This window comes from Prionailurus viverrinus, chromosome C1 (assembly GCF_022837055.1).
Source record: "Prionailurus viverrinus isolate Anna chromosome C1, UM_Priviv_1.0, whole genome shotgun sequence".
Taxonomy (NCBI): Eukaryota; Metazoa; Chordata; class Mammalia; order Carnivora; family Felidae; genus Prionailurus; species Prionailurus viverrinus.
Window position 1 is genome coordinate 34386429 of NC_062568.1, and position 19005 is coordinate 34405433.

At 37.3% G+C, this 19005-nt stretch overlaps 1 protein-coding gene across 6 annotated transcripts in view; it reads left to right on the forward strand.

The window, feature by feature from the left end:
• Window positions 1-19005, forward strand: part of DNAH7 (dynein axonemal heavy chain 7) — a 276184-nt gene that overhangs the window by 66494 nt on the left and 190685 nt on the right. For all 6 annotated transcript variants that reach the window (XM_047873404.1, XM_047873407.1, XM_047873406.1 and 3 more), the window contains 4 exons: window positions 1266-1951; window positions 4355-4541; window positions 13000-13193; window positions 17142-17340. In XM_047873404.1, coding sequence (XP_047729360.1) covers window positions 1266-1951; window positions 4355-4541; window positions 13000-13193; window positions 17142-17340 — 1266 coding nt within the window. The remainder of the gene's footprint in view (window positions 1-1265; window positions 1952-4354; window positions 4542-12999; window positions 13194-17141; window positions 17341-19005) is intronic.

A 19005-nucleotide genomic window follows, 5' to 3' on the forward strand; every position in this document is an offset into this window, starting at 1 on the left:
AACAAATGACAAAAATAGATCTTACAGACAAGCTTCAAGGAGAAGCAGCTTTGTTTTTTGATTTTGATAGTTATAACATTCCAGTGGCCTTCATCTTTTATTTGAGAGATAGTTCTATCTCCATCTGCTTATTTTTAATTTTGTGTCATTTAATCATTTATATTATGTGCTAGCACCTGGTTACTACTTAAGTTTGCCTATCTTCACAGAAGCCAGTGTAGATTTGGTGGCCACGTTTTTAAATTAGGCCCATTATCTTCTCCCATCAAGCCGCATTGTTCCCAATATTGCTGTGTCAGAAGTCAGCTTTCTCATCAGAAGAAGCTGGAGGGGGAAAAGTCATACCCTTTGCCAAATAAGATGTTTGAGATTTTTAATTGCATTTTTTTATAAAAAGGGGGAATATGAAAACAGACCATATTATGATGCTTTCCCATTTTTCTTACATTGAAAGATTTTAGTATCAGTTCAGGGAATTAAATAGTTTATAATAGTCACAAATATGTAAACACATGTTGAGACAAGAGAAACTGTAGTTTTAAAATTGTATAGCCACTGGAATTTTGGGTAACCTGTGTAATTTATATACCTAACTCACACTTTTCGATTCTATACATTTATCCTCTAAACCACCCATATCCTCACATACTTCACTGCTAAACAAAAAGGAAATTAATGCTTTCTTGGCCTCTTCTTATCCTACACATCTTCAAGACTCGTCTTCTCTATGTAAGCATCTATTCACCATGATCCCTTGCCTCTAAGTTGTAGCGTTGTAGCATTTTCAGTATATACTATTCATTTATATTAAAGAGCTACTAATCCAAGACCTCTTTTCTACTGCCATATTTCATTGTTGAACAGTTGCAACTGACTCCTGGGAGTTGGTATTTTGCAATATAGTACTTTTTTCCTCTGTTTTCCACAGTACCTGATACAATCCTATACGTATTGAAAATACTTAAGTTCTTGTCCGTTAATAAATGATGCTCTATCCTCAATATATCTGGATGGGCAAAGATTTCTTTATATATGTTGTTACTATTTTAACTAACCTAACCAGATAGTGTTCTCTGGAAAATGTAGTAAAAAAGAAATAGAAAACAGAGATTACTGCTCAGTGTTTCTGGATTATGGCCAGATTTAAGTTTAACTTTGGGGTTTAGTGAGGGCTTGGGGGGTCACATTTGATAAAAAATATTTAAAAAATTAATACTGATTATCATTCACTTCCAGAATAATAAATCTAATATCTGTCACTCTAGATTGAGCAATTTAATGCTGAAGAAGAGGCATTTGGTTGGCTACCATCAATATATCCTCAACGCAAAAAAATCCAAGATGGTTTGAACCCTTATCTTCGTCTTTATGAAACTGCTGTCGAATTTAGCAACAAATACCGAGGATGGACTGAAGGACCATATCATAAGGTGAATCCAGACCAAGTAGAAATAGATGTTGGAAATTACTGGAGAGGACTATATAAACTGGAAAAAACCTTCCATGATTCTCCAAATGCATTGGCAATGACAAAAAAAGTAAAAGCAAAGGTGGAAGATTTCAAGCAGCACATTCCTCTCATTCAAGTGATCTGTAATCCTGGTTTGCGCCCCAGGCACTGGGAGGCCATGTCCAATGTTGTTGGTTACCCACTGCAGCCAGCAGATGACTCCACCGTCTTCTCTTTTTTAGACATGAATTTGGAACCCTATTTAGATAGATTTGAAGGTATTAGTGAAGCAGCTAGCAAAGAATATTCTCTCGAAAAGGCCATGGACAAGATGACTAATGAGTGGGATGCAATGGAATTTGTCATTCTTCCTTATAGAGAAAGTGGGACATTTATTTTGTCATCAGTTGATGAAATTCAGATGTTGTTGGATGACCACATTATTAAAACACAAACTATGCGAGGATCTCCTTTCATTAAGCCTTACGAAAAACAAATAAGGTAACGTAATATTTATATGACGCGTCAATGCTATTATCAAAATTGTAACTTGTAGGTAATATACAGTTCTTTTTGAAAATCGATTCTTCAGTTCATACTTAATATTTTAAATAGTAGTTTGTAAGGTTTGATAACCTTCTTTGCTTTTGGAATAGTACTTATTCCTTTGCTATGGTCTATAGTCATAACAAAGGTAGTGGACAATCAGCCTCCAGATATTCATTTTTATTGCCTACAATCTGATCGTATATGTTTGACTCAAAAATCATTTCACATCTATGTACATAGTTTGTAGAACACATAAACTATGAAATTGAAGATAATGTCATTTTCCAAATATACTAATTAGGTTAGGGCAGATGATCCTTGAAAGTTGATTGTAATTTTCACTCCTGTACAAGATGCATGGCTGGGTAAGTGCAGAAGTATGAATATTATGACTCTAGTCTGGAGTTTCAGGCATCTGACATGGATGATTATATTAAATCCTTGTCCTGTCCATTTTTAAAATTTTTGTGATTTGTATTAAGCAGTTTATATTTTACCTTAAAAATGAGAGTAAATCCTGGGGCACCTGGGTGGCTCAGTTGGTTGAGCATCCAACTCTTGATTCTGGTTCAGGTCATGATCTCATGGTTCATGAGTTTGAGCCCCATGCCAGGCTCTCGGGGATTTTCTTTCTCCCTCTCTCTCTGCCTTCCCCTGCTCAGGTGTACATGCTCTCTCTCTCTCTCTCTCAAAATAAAGAAATAAACTTAAAAAATAAAAGTAAATCCAAATCAGACTACCATCTTCAATGTGAATTTGTATGACAAGGGAAAGCTAACTACTTGGTAGTATCTGCCTCTGGTTATTAATGAATTATCCTAAACTCGAGTATGCCCTGACTTTGGCCCAGTCACTCTGGTTGCTCTGCCTCCTACCTTGCTTGCTCCCAAATGTTCGTCAAGAGTAATTTTTAAAACTACTCTAAAAGTGGGGCATCTGGGTGGCTCAGTCGGTTAAGCATCTGACTTATGCTCAGGTCATGAGCTCACAGCTCATGAGTTCAAGCCCTGCATCGGGCTTTGTGCTGACAGCTAAGAGCCTGGAGCCTGCTTCAGATTCTGTCTCCCTCTCTCTCTGTTCCTCCCCCACTTACACTCTGTCTCTCTCTCAAAAATAATAAGGATACGTTAAAAAAATAAAAAAAACTACTCTAAAAGTGGCATATTCAGATTCTATTTTTAAGGACTCTACATGCGATCATTAGCTCATAGGAAATTTTCTGTATCCATCAGGGATTAGATGGGGAAAAAGGAAAGAACAACAGAAGGTAGAGGCATTCATTTCTTCTTATAAAAGGAGGTTAAACAAATTCATTGATAAATGTTGCAAGGAAGTACTTTAGAAAAGCATTTGATAATGCCCAGTGACTTTTAGAAACTTCTATTTATATATCTTTGTTTTAACAATCTAAAATTACAGATCACTAATTATAAATGATGAGTAATGTATTAATATACACATAAAGCTATCCCATCTCTAAGTTCTGTTGCCATTAACCAATCATTCTTCTTGATGGCTATGTTATCTCTTGTAGCATTGTGGTTGCAGTTCTCTGGGTTCAGATCTGGGTCTATTATTTATTACTGAACTTAAACCTGGTACTTACCTCTATGTACCTTAGTCTCCCCATTGGTAAACATATACTGGACCCTATAGGATTATGAAGTGGGAGCAAATCCATACAGAGACCTTAGAATGTACTTAATGAAATTATTAGTTTATGGTATCATTATGATATTTATTCTTGAGGAAATCTTGTCATTATTTTTGTTCTCCATATTTAGAAATGAATGCAGGTTAAAAATGCTTCCTACTCATGAATGACACACTATTATATTTTAGATTATGTAGATTTTTCTTTAAAGGCCAGTTACATCTTATGAATAGAAATACTGTATTCTGGAAATAAAGGTTTTTTTGGGCTCAATTTTTTTTTTAAAAGAATGTTAAAGGAAATGAGTCATGGATGTAACTACCTTTCCTAAGAAGTTCAGAGTGCCCTTCGCTGAGAACATAATTACTGTCCCCAAAATCTAATTTTTCAATTTCTACCCCCTAGCCATGGAATTGAATTGCAGAAAGGTTTATTGCTATGACATATACAGAAACCACCCCATTTGTAGGTAGTTAGATCTGAATGTGTGTTTTAGTATCAACATAAACATTGATGCTATTATTCTAAGACATATTTTGTACAACCAATTTGGTGATTTGTCATTGAATGACGGTAGGTAGATGAATGAAAATGGAAATAAGAGCACAGCATACAAGATTGACAATCTAGGCATCGTTGTGAGTTTTGTCATATGAAACATTGCTTGATTTGCTGTTGAACCACTGTGTTTTGCTTCTCAGAGAATGGGAGGGCAAGCTCCTGCTGCTTCAAGAAATTCTGGATGAATGGCTCAAAGTCCAAGCCACATGGCTATATTTGGAGCCTATTTTCAGTTCTCCAGACATCATGTCTCAAATGCCCGAGGAAGGAAGACGATTTACAGCTGTGGATAAAACATGGAGAGATACAATGAAAAGTGTCATACAAGTAGGTAAAAATCTCTGAGAATGTAATTATTTGGTTGAAGTGACGTGATTTTTTTCAAAACAACCCGAATAAGTCATTTTCTCTTCCCCCACATATGTTCACTTTTCAGATATTATTTTAGAATCCCAGGAGCAAGAAATATCAAAACTAGCTAGATATCTTCTGATATCCTTGAGGTCCGAAGTAATTTGAATTATTTGATGACCTACGGTTCTATTAGTGGTGCCTACGGGATGCTCTGCTAGGAAGACATTGTACACAGAGCTCAATGTCCCCCTCCATTCTATGTCCCTTTGTTATGGGCTGCACCACCACTGAGATACACTGTGGTGGAAACATGCTAGCGTGCCACTCAATCACTGTTTCTCTTTAGGCATCTAAAAAAAGATGAGTTGCAAAGTTAAATTTAAAGAGACCAATAAATACAAACAAAATGCAATCAATCAGTCAAAACACAAATACTGTGGAGGAGAACTTACAATTTTAGTTACGGATGGAATTTGGTAAATACTAGTAACAGTGAAAAAGATACGATTTTTTTTTTTGTTCAATTCAAAAGACATCTACTGCCCACAAAGCACAGTTTGTATGTTACCAGGAAGTTAACATTAAAATAGAAGAAATATTAGTTATTAAATTATAGTCGTTAAATGAATGTAAATTTATCCATTGGTGTTTTTGATCAAATACAATATTATAAGGTAGAATGAGTATTACCTTAAAATTTTCCTACCCTAAAATACAAATACACATAATTTTATTACTTAAACTTTGAAAACTGTGACTATAATCCTAAATACTAACAATACTATATCAACATCAACTATACATCTACTAGGAAAATATTCAGAAAGATAGACATGGATTGAATAAGTTTATTTCATTTTATGTAATACTTGAAACAAATCTCTGTATAACCTAAATTTTTGTAAAATTAATCACACTGGAAGTCTATATTTAAAGGACCTATAGTGAGTCACACTGTAATACATTTAATCATCTCTAACGTATTTAAAAAATTTAGCCTTTCATATATTGTTTCCTTACAATGGGGCAAAACCCTTGTAAAATGTACACGTTTTCATTTGGAAAAGGATGAAGTAGATTTTTTTTGGCTGCCGCAAAAGCAAAAGGTAGATGTTTGTATTCTCCTAGTTAAGATAATTTTTAAAATAAAAAATCCATTATTTTTTTGTATCTGATCAAAATACTCTTCAAAACCTCATATTGCTGAGGAAATTTTATAAATATTATAACGCCTAGAAAAGGGCAGCTATACTGGGACTAGTAAATTAAGGAGGCAGATTTTCAATTCTATCACACTGCTGAATTAAAAACAAACAAGTACACCTAAAACTGATAAAACACAATATGTTTTTTCTTTTTTTAAGGAAAGCAGACAAAACATAACAAAACATAACTTACTCTTATTCCCAAATAAGCAGTTTCTTTTGGGTGACACTTCCTTTACTTTTGCTGTAAGACCTGATTGTCTTCCTGAACTGGCTTTCCATTTTCTTTTTCTCAATATGCTAGTATTCAGGACAGCTTTTGTCCATACTCTCCAAAGCTTTGAAAATAAACATCAATCTATATTCGCTCAGGAAGTCGAGTGAGTTGACTTGTGTAGTAGAGATGTCATTAGATTAAATGTTTGATACAAAAAGCCATCACTTTCCATCTGAGGAATTCCTAATAAAGGTTCTTTTAGAACCAGGCAAGAGAAAAGTCTCCGAGGTTAAATCTAGAATGTAAAGGATAATTACATGTTTTGATACCTGCTACCAAAGATCCTTTCTCAAGAGGAGTGAGATTTATTAACCTTTTGATCTAATTCCAGAAAATTTTCAGTCACCATTAATATACTTTTGCCTACGAAGACTTAGCTACACCTGTTTCAAAACCTCAATCTCATGTTCTATCCAAAGCTCTTCTCCTCTGCACAGGGTAGGTAAACCTGAGGTTGCAGTGTTGGGGAGATGTGGGGACTGCTCTCCCATGCTATGTCTCTCCTTCCTGGGCTTGTTGCCTGGTGCTGGGTCAAAGAGAATAAGGGAGAGGGAGGAAGGGGGAGAAAGATAGGAAGAGGGAGAGAAAGAGAGAGGGCAAGAGTGAGAGAGGATTTACTGATATAACTGATCCAGCCAAATTGGCTGTCCTTTTCATCAGTGGTCATAAGATGGACAACCTCCTGTGAGTGGTGTCCAGGCACTATATCTTTACTGTTGGTCATCACAACTGGTCTAGCTTTTTCATCAGTTGTGGACAGTTGAAGTCCACAGATTGACTCAGTGTGGACAGGTGAAACCCCCTGGATGAGCCCTGGCTGCTAAGAGATTCTGTGTTGAGCATCTCTTCTAGGTTTGTTCATCCTTCATGAGATCTGGCACCTTCAACCTTCAGCCTGACCTTCCAATGGTGGCTATTACCACATTTCTCTTACCTGTGTCTCTAATCTCTGCTACAGCAGTATTTCATAAGTCTTGATTTCATCTAGGGCTTGCAGGAAAGGGGAATCTATCTTCTGTACCTCTTATTAATCTTGAGCACGTGCTCTTTGCCCCTTCTTCACCTGGTCATCCCACCAACTGTTTTCTCCCAGTGTTCTTTCCCTGCTCTGGTAGCACTAGAGGAGGTCAGTGCACCCAGTGATGGGGCAGAGTTCCAGTTGGTGAAGATGTTAGCTTCCTCTCTTTGTAGACACTTGCAAACATTTTGAGGGAATCTCTTGGCCCCCTTCCTAACATTCAGGGATGAATGTTAATTTCATGCCATCTGGAGGTGAAAGAAGTAGATAATCATTCTTCATGTATACCGCACTCGCTCCCAAACTTGACTTTTGACCCTTATGAGTTTTGTGTGTATTCCTTACAGGCAGAGGAATGCACTCTTGAACTTCTCCACAAAACTTTCCTTTTGTAGTCTAACCCCTTCTTAGTAGACATAAATACCATTCCGCTGGTTGCTCAGATGAGAAACTTAGGGGTCTTTCTTTCTTTCTTTCTTTCTTTCTTTCTTTCTTTCTATTTCTTTTTCTTTCTTTCTTTCTTTCTTTCTTTCTTTCTTTCTTTCTTTCTTTCTTTCTTTCTTTCTTTCATAAATATGACCACTCGGCACCATACATCTCACTTCTTTCTAGTGAGCTGGAAAGCTAAAAACCCCATCTCTCAGACTCCATAGCATCTAGTTTTTTGGCGGTGAATTGGATTTAGACAACTATAAACACTCATTTGCGGTTTGGAAAGCATAAGTGAAACAGCAGCCACCTTCTCACCGTCTTAGCGGTTTCTGCTGCCAGGCAAGATCATGAACATGTGACTTTTTTTCCTTTTCCAGCAGGACTTAATGTCTGGTCATCAGTTTGATAGGTGTCCAGGGGCAGTGATGATGGTGGCTCTCTGAGCCCTAGAATCGCAGCCACTATAGTGTGTTGTTGAATGCACAGTTATAGTGGTGTATCCTTTTGTTCTGATTGGGGCAGAAGTAGACATGCTCCTGGAAGTTCAGTTCCACAGTGTCTTAGAAGTCTCTCCTGAAAGCTCAACTTAGGGTGTGCTACCCCAGACCTTCTGATGCTGTTTCAATCACTGAATTCTCTACGTTAAATGTCTTTTTCGCCTAATATACCTAGAAGGATTTTGCACTGAAATCTGAATAAATGTATAAACACCTCAAAGATGGAACTAGGATTGTTTATACGACCCAGTTGGGTTTGAGAATAATGAAAATCTAGTTTCCATTTGAAAATGGAACATTCATGGTACCTGGCATACAGTACACAAATCACTTAAATTATGCCCTTGGTCTCCTGGAATGAAGAGTCTTATTTTACAGGCAATCTTTTGGTGGACCCAGTGGCTGCTGGAATAAGATAATATGGTAGGATCTGGGATAAAAGGGTATGAGATGGGCTGAATTCTTTCAAAGGCACTAGAGAAATAAAGGAATGAAATGGCTTAGTTCAGAGTTGAAAACTAGCTCAAGACATGGTCAGAGGACTAAGGAGCCCTTGTGACTGCAATCAAAAAGCCTCTTATTTCTCGTAGCTACAAGTTGGATGTAGCCAAAAATGAGTGATAGAGTCTGATTCAGGGGGTTGCCAAACTGCAATGTAATTTAATTGCTAGCCTTGCTAGATCTGTTATGTGAAAGGTAGATTACTTATTGGGAAAGAGTAGGATGGTGAGAACTGGAGATGAGGACATTTGAGTTTATGTGATAGACTCTGGGTCCCTGACCGTCCTACTGCTGAGCCTCCCTTGCCAGAAGCCTTGGCAGAAACCTGACAAATATGCAAGGCAGTGTATCCTCAGGCCTACTCCATGAATCCACGTTTTATCTCTTAGTGCTTAAAAGCCTTAATGAGTATCTTACAAGTTTTCCGTTGTCCAGGGATTTCTGATTAGGAAGCTTATGCTTTTGGACGTTTACTGAACTGGCTTGAGCTTAATTCCATTAAGCATATGGAATGGTACTTTCTGTGAAGCTTCCTGCTGGCAGTAATTAGAATGCTTTCTCTCTATACCCAAATTCAAGTTTCAGGCCCCTGATATCACAGGTTTAAAAATGTAAATCAACCAGTAGGTTGTCATTTGAGCTGCTGAGAGTAGTGATACTTATGATGCATAAGAAGACACATCAAATTTGGAAAATTGTTTCTTTAACCCACCCCTGACCCCCCCAAAAATACGATGGTTAACAATTCCTTTTCTTCCCCTCCAGGAGACATGAAGTAAATAAAGTGTCAAGGGGCTCACATTAAGTTTCAAATTTCTAGTAGCTTCCTATTAGAACATCCTGCTGTTATGTCCTGAGAACCCAGCTGATAAGCTCCATCCTGGTGCAACATGGAGGGTTGTACTTACTTGAGTTCCTCTGTAGGTCTACAGACGAACCTCATCCTGCATTCACTTATGCACTCAACAAATGCTGATGGAATGCCTACCGTGGACTAAGATTTTATGGCGATCCTTAAAGGAACTTAACAGCCAGTTTTATTTTACAATGATAAATAGCTTACCTGAAGGATGGAAGATTATAAACTGTTCATTTTAACTCCATAAGACTGATGGAGTGGAGTAACTGCCTCATGCCTTCCATCCACCTCACCCTACCCCCCAGTAATGTCTGTCTGTCTGTCTCAGTCTCTTCAATAGACAGCTATGGAAGAGAAAATGGAAAGGGTAGTTTCAAGTATACGTGCTTCCCATACTTAGACCATTTTAGGTGCTTCAAATATTTTATCTAACTTGGTCCTCACAACAATTTTGAGAGAGGGCTCTTATTCCCATGTTAAAGGTAAAATAGAGACTTGGGTTAAGTAAATGACTCAAGGTCAGACAGGTAATAAGGAGGATGGGGGTTTAGGAGCAGGTCTGTGCTTTGCTTTATCTGATGCAGTCTTTATTAAGTTCACTTTCTCACAGGAAGAAAGTGAAGGTACTTTACTTTCCAGTCATGAGATGATTAGTTTTATATATTTTTTCCTTAAGTCCATGCACAAAGGTACAGAGATTATTGCCTTTGTTCATTGAGAGCTAGAATGTTTGGTTCAGTCATTGAGCTAATTTGACTAACTAGGTTTGACCTGAGGATTTCAATAAAAAATTTTTTACTTGAATGTTAGGTGTTTCCAGAAGTATTTCTTTTGTAATTATAATATTTAGGGAAAGAAGTATGAACTGTTGTTTTAAATAAGTGAATTTTTCGGGGCGCCTGGGTGGCTCGGTCGTTTGGGTGTCGAACTTTGGCTCAGGTCATGATCTCACAGTGTGTGGGTTTAAGCCCCGAGTGGGGCTCTGTGCTGATGGCTCAGAGCCTAGAGCCTTTTTCGAGTTCCTTGTCTCCTTCTATCTGTTTCTCCACAACACCCTTCCCCGACACCCCCCCATCTCTCCAAAATAAATAAACATTAAAAAATTTAAAAAAATAGATAGCTGAATTTTTCTTTAGTTTTTAAACCTCAGACCCAAAATAGCAATATTGTAATAAATTCTTTGAAAATAAAACAAATACTAATATATGAAAGGGGTTTTTCCATATTTATTAGCAAGTATTCAGTTTCTTTTTTTTTTTTCCAACAAGGAAAGGCATATTCACCAGAAGGTGGCACTCTGAGAACACCATTTTGGATTTTGGATTTAGGAATTCAAGAGTGCTCCTCTATCCTTAATTGGATGAATTGCACATTTAAATGATGATCTGAGTTTTTGTCATGCTTCTTTTTACATGTGTTTTAAAAGTATTTAAACATAAAACTGTTAAGAAATAAAATGTCTTTTAAATATTGTCTCTTTAAAGATAAGTTAATATAGGGGCACCTGGGTGGCCTAGTTGGTTAAGTATCTGACTTCAGCTCATGTCATGATCTGCAGATTGTGGGTTCGAGCCCCATATTGGGCTTTCTGCTGTCACCACAGAAGCCCCCCTTGGATCCTTTTTCCCCTTCTCTCTTTGTCCCTCCTCCACTCATTTTCTCTCTTTCTCTCTCTCTTAAAATAAATAAACTTAAAAAAAATTAAAGATAATACAATATGTTACATATTTCATGTGAACCTGTTTCACTGAGAAAACAGATATTAATGATAATTATTCTTTGAATAAATTGCTGTTTCTAAGTTATGTTGCTAAAATTCAAAACAAAACAGGAGTGCCTGGGTGGCTCATTTGGCTAACTGTCCGACTTCGGCTCAGGTCATGATCTCATGGTTCATGAGTTTGAGCCCCGTGAGCCCCATGTCAGGTTCTGCTGACAGGTCCGAGCCTGGAGCCTGCTTTGGATTCTGTGTCTCCTTTTCTCTCTGCCCCTCTCATGCTCTTTCTCCCTTTCTCAAAAATAAACGAACATTAAAAAGAAATTTTTAAAAAAAGCAGAAAAGTGTATCTTTCCTTTTCAACTACTTTCAAAGTATATTAACAAAAACATTTTAGAGGGTCCTGCGGAAGAAGAACATTTCTGTGTAGAACAATTTACAGCTGATATTTTTGGTTGATCTCTTAGTCAAGGCTGAGTACTACAAATAAGCTAAATTAGTTCTTGAAATTCCATGTTTAATCTTTTAACATTTTCTTAATATCTATACATTCTAAAATGTCCTGTTCCTTGTATTAATAAATGTACTAGTGTGTTCTCACGGGTTTATTATTTGGTCTGGTGATTAAAATCTCTAATGTGTTTTAGTACTCTTTAAAAAAAATTTTTTTTAATGTTTATTTTTGAGAGAGAGACAGAGAGATAGAGTTCAAGCAGGGGAGGGGCAGAGGGGGGAGACACAGAATCCAAAGCAAGCTCTAGGTTCTGAGCTGTCAGCAAAGAGCCTGATGCAGGGCTCGAACTCACAACTATGAGATCATGACCTGAGCCAAAGTCGGACGCTTAACCAACTGAGCCACGCAGGTACCCCTAGCACCTCTTTCTAGCACATTGATGCTTATTTAGTAAAGCACTTTTACTATTCTGTCATTGATGTCAGTGGTGAACATGGAGTTTGGAATTAAAAGGCCAACACTAGACCTGGATGACCTCAGTCAGGTGTTAAGGAAAAAGAAGGAAAAGTAATTTTATTTCAACTGTATCTAGAGCATATTTTAATAATGTGTTTCTAAAGATTTTCATAAACCCAGTGGTTGTTTGTATGGCTATTTTTATAAATCAATAAACTATTTACTTTTTAAAAATATCAGTTCTTAAGATCAGCTTTCAGTTACAATTCTTACCTTGCATCCCACAGCATAAAAGAAAGCTCTTTTAAATACTTGACTGTGTTTAAATTGCTTCAAACCAAACAGCTCACAGTTGCACTTTTCCGTGATAAAAGGTCCATGCCTTAGAGGTAGCACAGTTTTAGCTTCTAGAGTGATCGGGAAGAATATACCTGAAACTTAAGTCCTTTAGCAAGTTCTCTGTAGTTCCAAATACAGTTTTTGCAGTGTAAGATTTTTATTGAAAACTCCTTTCTTCACCCTCAAACACTTATATTTTTATCTACAGTTATAAAACAGAGATTGTGTTTATTATCGATAACAATAATATATGAAGTAATGCTGATTTATCATGTTAGAATACTTTTCTCAATGAATAAAAGACAAACACATCTCATACTATTTTGTTTCCCCCATCCTTCCTGTGAGTTCCCTGTTCTTGCCCCATCCCAGTGCATGAGCGTTCACCCCCCGCATCCCTCTCTTCCTTCCCTCCCCCCTCACACTCATTTTCTGTCTCTCACGCTTTCCAGTGTAGAATGAGACGCTGTGAGCAACATCACTAAGGATCAAGTCAACATGACTCTTACTAATTAAAGAGGCTAGTTAGACCTAGAGTCTGTGAGGCTACTTTTAAAAAATATTCATTTTAAATTTTGGTTGACCTTTGTTTGATTAAAAACAGGCAATCTCAAATACAATAAGAATACAAATAAAGCTAGTATCTAATATTTTTCAATTGGGTGTTTATTTTTAGGATAAACATGTTCTACACGTTGTAACTATTGAGAGAATGCTGGAACGGCTGAAAAAATCAAACGAACTTTTGGAACTCATTCTTAAAGGACTTAATGAATATTTGGAAAAGAAACGTCTCTTCTTCCCCAGATTCTTTTTCTTGTCTAATGATGAACTTCTTGAGATACTGTCTGAGACTAAAGATCCCACTAGGTAAGTAACTTACACACGTAGCACATAGCTAAATTTATCTGCTTAAATTTACTTTTTAAAATAAGGCAGAATAAAAACACATGTAATTGTGTTCCAGAATATTCCCAGTATTATCAATAACCAATGTAATTATTTAAAATGACATAAGTAATGTCATTGAAGGTGATTTTTCCAAACGTGATAAATCTTGGGGAGGATTTCTAATTTATCCATTTTCTCCTACATATTTTTCAGAACACCTCGCTCTCAGTGGCTTGCAGTGACCCCCGCTGGTGGTGTCCCATTATCTGTCCTTCTAAGTCCACTATAAAAGGGGCAGCCCCCTACATCCGTGTACCACCATCTTTGCGGAAGTTGCTCCTTACCTGAATATCTCTGACTTCTTTTACCTCTTCTAGACTTTTGTGGAAATATGCTCAAAGGTCTGCACCTCAGGAAGACTTTCCCTGACCACTGTATTTAAAATGGCGACCCTTCCAGCACTGCCTAGCCAGTGGATTATCGTCTCCGCTTTTATTTCCTTTGGCCTCTTTGGTAGCATCTGGAACACTCCACCATGTACTTACTTGTTTACTGTCTGATTTCCTCTAGCAGAACATAAGCTCCATGATGGCAGAGAATTTGGACTTCTTTTTCTTCCCCGATGCGGATGCCCAGTTTCTTAGAAAAGTGTGTATGTCTGGTGTACAGCAGACAGTGAATGGAAAGTTATTAAATTTGTTAGTTTTGTGTCTTGTGCCTTCAAAGTAGGAGACAAGGAATCCAGACAAAAAGATAAATTTCGGCTCAAATTTCTTTTCTTCTTCTTTTTTTTTCTTTTTTGCTATTTTATATATATATTTTTAAACTTTCATTTATTTATTTTTAAATTTTTATCCAAGTTAGTTAGCATATAGTGCAACAAAGATTTCAGGAGTAGATTCCTTAATGCCCCTTACCCATTTAGCCCATCCCCCCTCCCACAACCCCTCCAGCAACCCTCTGTTTGTTCTCCGTATTTAAGAGTCTCTTATGTTTTGTCCCCCTCCCTGTTTTTATATTATTTTTGTTTCCCTTCCTTTATGTTCATCTGTTTTGTATCTTAAATTCCTCATATAAGTGAAGTCATATGATATTTGTCTTTCTCTGACTATTTTCACTTAGCAGAATACCCTCTAGTTCCATCCATGTAGTTGCAAAGGGCAAGATTTCATTCTTTTTATTGCCGAGTAATACTCCATTGTATGTATGTATACGTACACATACATACATACATACATACGTACATACATACATACCACATCTTTATCCATTCATCCATCGATGGACATTGGGGCTCTTTCCATACTTTGGCTATTGTCGATAGTGCTGCTATAAACATGGGGGTGCATGTGCCCCTTTGAAACAGCATACCTGTATCCCTTGGATAAATACCTAGTAGTGCAATTGCTGGGTCATAGGGTAGTTCTATTTTTCTTTCTTTCTTTCTTTTTTAATGTTTATTTATTTTTGAAGGAAAGAGACAGAGTGTGAGTGGGGGAGGGGCAGAGAGAGAGCGAGACATGGAATCCGAAATGGACTCCAGGCTCTGAGCTGTCAGCGCAGAGCCTGACATGGGGCTCGAACTCACAAACTGTGAGATCATGACCTGAGCTGAAGTCGGTTGCTTAACTGACTGAGCCACCCAGGTACCCCAGGGTAGTTCTATTTTTAATTTTTTGAGGAAACTCCATATTGTTTTCCAGAGTGGCTGCACCAGTTTGCATTCTTACTGGCAGTGCAAAAGAGATCCTCTTTCTCTGCATCCTCGCCAACATCTGTTGTTGCCTGAGTTGTTAATCTTAGCCATTCTGACAGGTGTGAGGTGGTATCTCCTGGTGGTTTTGATTTGTATTTCCCTGATGATGTGTGATGTTGAGCAGTTTTTCATGTGTCGGTTGGCCATCTGGATGTCTTCTTTGAAGAAGTGTTTATTCACGTCTTTTGCCCATTTCTTTACTGGATTATTTGTTTTTTGGGTGTTGAGTTTGATAAGTTCTTTATAGATTTTGGATACTAACCCTTTATCTGATATGTCGTCTGTAAATAAATATCTTCTCCCATTCCATCGGTTGCCTTTTAGTTTTGCTGATTGTTTCCTTTGCTTTGCAGAGCTTTTTATTTTGATGAGGTCCCAATAGTTCATTTTTGCTTTTGTTTCCCTGGCCTCCGGAGACGTGTTGAATAAGAAATTGCTGCGGCCAAGGTCAAAGAGGTTTTTGCCTGCTTTCTCCTCGAGGATTTTTTTAAAATTTTTTTTTTCAATGTTTATTTATTTTTGGGACAGAGAGAGACAGAGCATGAACGGGGGAGGGGCAGAGAGAGAGGGAGACACAGAATCGGAAACAGGCTCCAGGCTCTGAGCCATCAGCCCAGAGCCTGACGCGGGGCTCGAACTCACGGACCACGAGATCGTGACCGGGCTGAAGTCAGACGCTTAACCGACTGCGCCACCCAGGCGCCCCTCTCCTCGAGGATTTTGATGGCTTCCTGTCTTACATTGAGGTCTTTCATCCATTTTGAGTTTATTTTTGTGTGTGGTGTAAGAAAGTGGTCCAGGATCATTTTTCTGCCTGTGCTGTCCAGTTTTCTCAGCACCACTTGCTGAAGAGACTGTCTTTATTCCATTGGATATTCTTTCCTGCGCCATACGTTTGTGGGTGCATTTCTGGGTTCTCTATTCTGTTCCATTGATCTGAGTGTCTGTTCTTGTGCCAGTACCATACTGTCTTGATGATTACAGCTTTGTAGTACAGCTTGAAGTCCAGGATTGTGATGCCTCCTGCTTTGGTTTTCTTTTTCAAGATTGCTTTGGCTATTCAGGGTGTTTTCTGGTTCCATATTTTAGGATTATTTGTTCTAGCTCTGTGAAGAATGCTGGTGTTATTTTGCTAGGGATTGCATTGAATATGTAGATTGCTTTGAGTAGTATTGACATTTTAACAATATTTGTTCTTTCTATCCAGGAGCATGGAATCTTTTTCCATTTTTTTGTGTTTTCTTCAAGTTCTTTCATAAGCTTTCTATAGTTTTCAGTGTATAGATTTTTCACTTCTTTGGTTAAATTTATTCCCAGGTATTTTATGGTTTTTGGTGCAATTGTAAATGGGATCGATTTCTTTTTCTCTTGCTTCATTGTTTGTGTATAGGAATGCAACCAAGTTCTGTGCATTGATTTTGTATCCTGCCACTTTGCTGAATTCATGGATCAGTTCTAGCAGCTTTTGGGTAGAATATTTTGGGTTTTCCATATAGAGTATCATGTCATCTATGAAGAGTGAAAGTTTGACTTCCTCCTGTAGGCTCAGATTTCTATCTGAATTTTTATATTCTGATTCTTTATTGCCTATTGAAAGATGAGTTCATTTGGTTATTAGTAATGTGCCCAGAATGAGGGGTTTAGTCACTTCCATCTATGTTACAATGATTACAGTTGGATACGTTCAAAGCTATTGATTTAGTAAACTGTAAAGTACTTAAAGTGCTAAACCTAGTTCATAATTTGTGAGCAGTCTCTGAAGATCCCAGTTGAAAAAGCTAGTTTTGTGCATTTGAAGATTCTTCCAATTAGTGTATTATCTGTTAGTCAAGATTGGTTTGTTCCTTATGTTGCTTTTAACATCTTTCAGTTTATTGGGTTGGAAACAAAGCCTCGTGGGTGTCTCCTCTGTAGCTCTTATTATAATTGTAGTTTTACAGATCTTTTTGTGATTATTCAATTAATGATGACCTCCTACTGGACTGTATAATCCATACAGACAGGGACTGTGTCTTTTTCCCTCAGCCTTTCATCTCCAGCAGCATCTAGCAGGGGCCTGACACGTGATGCACATTTATAAATTGTGAGTAAAGATTGGTACACAAAGAACACTGATGTTAAGGAACTGCTTTAATCTGATTAATTCTCTCGAACATTTTTTCCCCTGACAGGGTGCAACCTCACTTGAAGAAATGTTTTGAAGGAATTGCAAAGGTAGAATTTACAGAAACTCTTGATATTACTCACATGAAGAGTAGTGAAGGAGAGTTGGTGGAACTCACAGAGACCATTTCAACAGCCAAAGCCAGAGGTCAAGTGGAGAAGTGGTTGGTTGAATTGGAGAGAGTTATGATTAAGTCCATCCACAAGGTACTCAGCTATATTTATTATTATTTCTAGTAAAGATATGGAATATTAATGTATCATAGGGGCACCTGGCTGACTCAGTAGGCAGAGCATGCAACTCATGATGTTAGGGTTATGAGTTTGAGCCCCACATTGGGGGCAGTGATTACAGTAAAAATGTCTGGTTAATAAATGCACTGTTTTTAGATAGAAATTGAGTCCTGAATTACCAATTAAATTGTAATATATAGCTCAAAGACAAAATCTATGAAATTAATTTCATAGGGACCCACTTGAAAAGTGGGACAAAATAGCATCCATACTACAGAAAACTTGGGTTTCTTGGGTTTTAGTAATAAATCCTGTTTCTTGCAGCTACAAGTTATTTCTTTGATCATTAATTAAATACACCTTGGTCTACAGAGTCTGTATTTAGTTGCCTTGCATCCATTTCTCTATAGTTTTACATTATTCTCCTTGATATATACGTTTCTGAGGTGAGCCTTTTTGTCCTATGTATATAAAAAATATGTACCAAAATGTTAGAAAATCACAAATACTTCTTATAATTAATAACTTCATATTTTCCACATCTCCTAAAACATCAACTCAATCATTTGTAATTATTTTTATTAGTAGAAATTTTCAAGTCATGGAAACAAATACAGATTAATTGAGCAGTTAAATTCATCTTTTACTCTACTATGGACTTAGCGTTCAAGTTGCTCATAAGAATAAAAATCATGATTGAATTGGGGATCATGAGAGCAGGATTGAGAAGGAATATGGCATCATGTTCTAATTAACAACAGTTTTCATTAATTTTTCAGATTCTCTCACACATTGTTGAAAAAAATTCATTGGAATCCAAGTGTTTAATGTATATAATGTGCCTTAATGTTGCTTCCTCTTAAATATAGTTTTAATATCTGCATGCATAATAGTTTTTCAATAGATGTAAAGTCATTTGGAGTTTTTCATTTCTCCCTATTGTGGATTAAATTAGAGTGAATGTCCTTATGGATATAGTTGGTTTCTTTGAATGAATTCTTTCTCATGATAAGTTCTCATATGTAGGACCACTAGGTTAAAGAGACGAGGTTTCGGGACGCCTGAGTGGCTCAGCTTGTTAACCATCCAACTTCGCCTCAGGTCATTATCTCACAGTTTGTGGGTTTGAGCCCCACGTCAGGCTCTGTGCTGACAGCTGGAAGCCTGGAGCCTGCTTCAGATTCTGTGTCTCCCTCTCTCTCTCTGCCCCTCCCCCACTCATGCTCGCTCGCTCTCTCTCTCTCTCTCTCTCTCTCTCTCTCTCTCTTTCTCTCTCTCTCTCTGTCTCTGTCTCTCAAAAAATGAATAAATGTTAAAAAAGAAAATTAAAATTTAAAGAGACAAGGTTTCATAGGCCTTGGTGCATATTGACAAATAAGGTTTATTTTGTTTATGCAGCTGTAAGTAATGTAAATGAATTCCACTTTGACCACTATTTACCAGCCTTGGTTGTATGGTTTGGTAATTGTTGTATACAGTGATAAGTCATTGTTTTAGACATATCCAATACTGTTACAACTATTCTTTTCATTTTGTTTGTCAGAGTGCTTAGAGAAGGTATTTTGGTTGCCATTTCAGAGCACTTAGGTGGGGTGGCCAGGAAAACATCATCCCCAAACGTTCTTGTGTAAGTTTGTG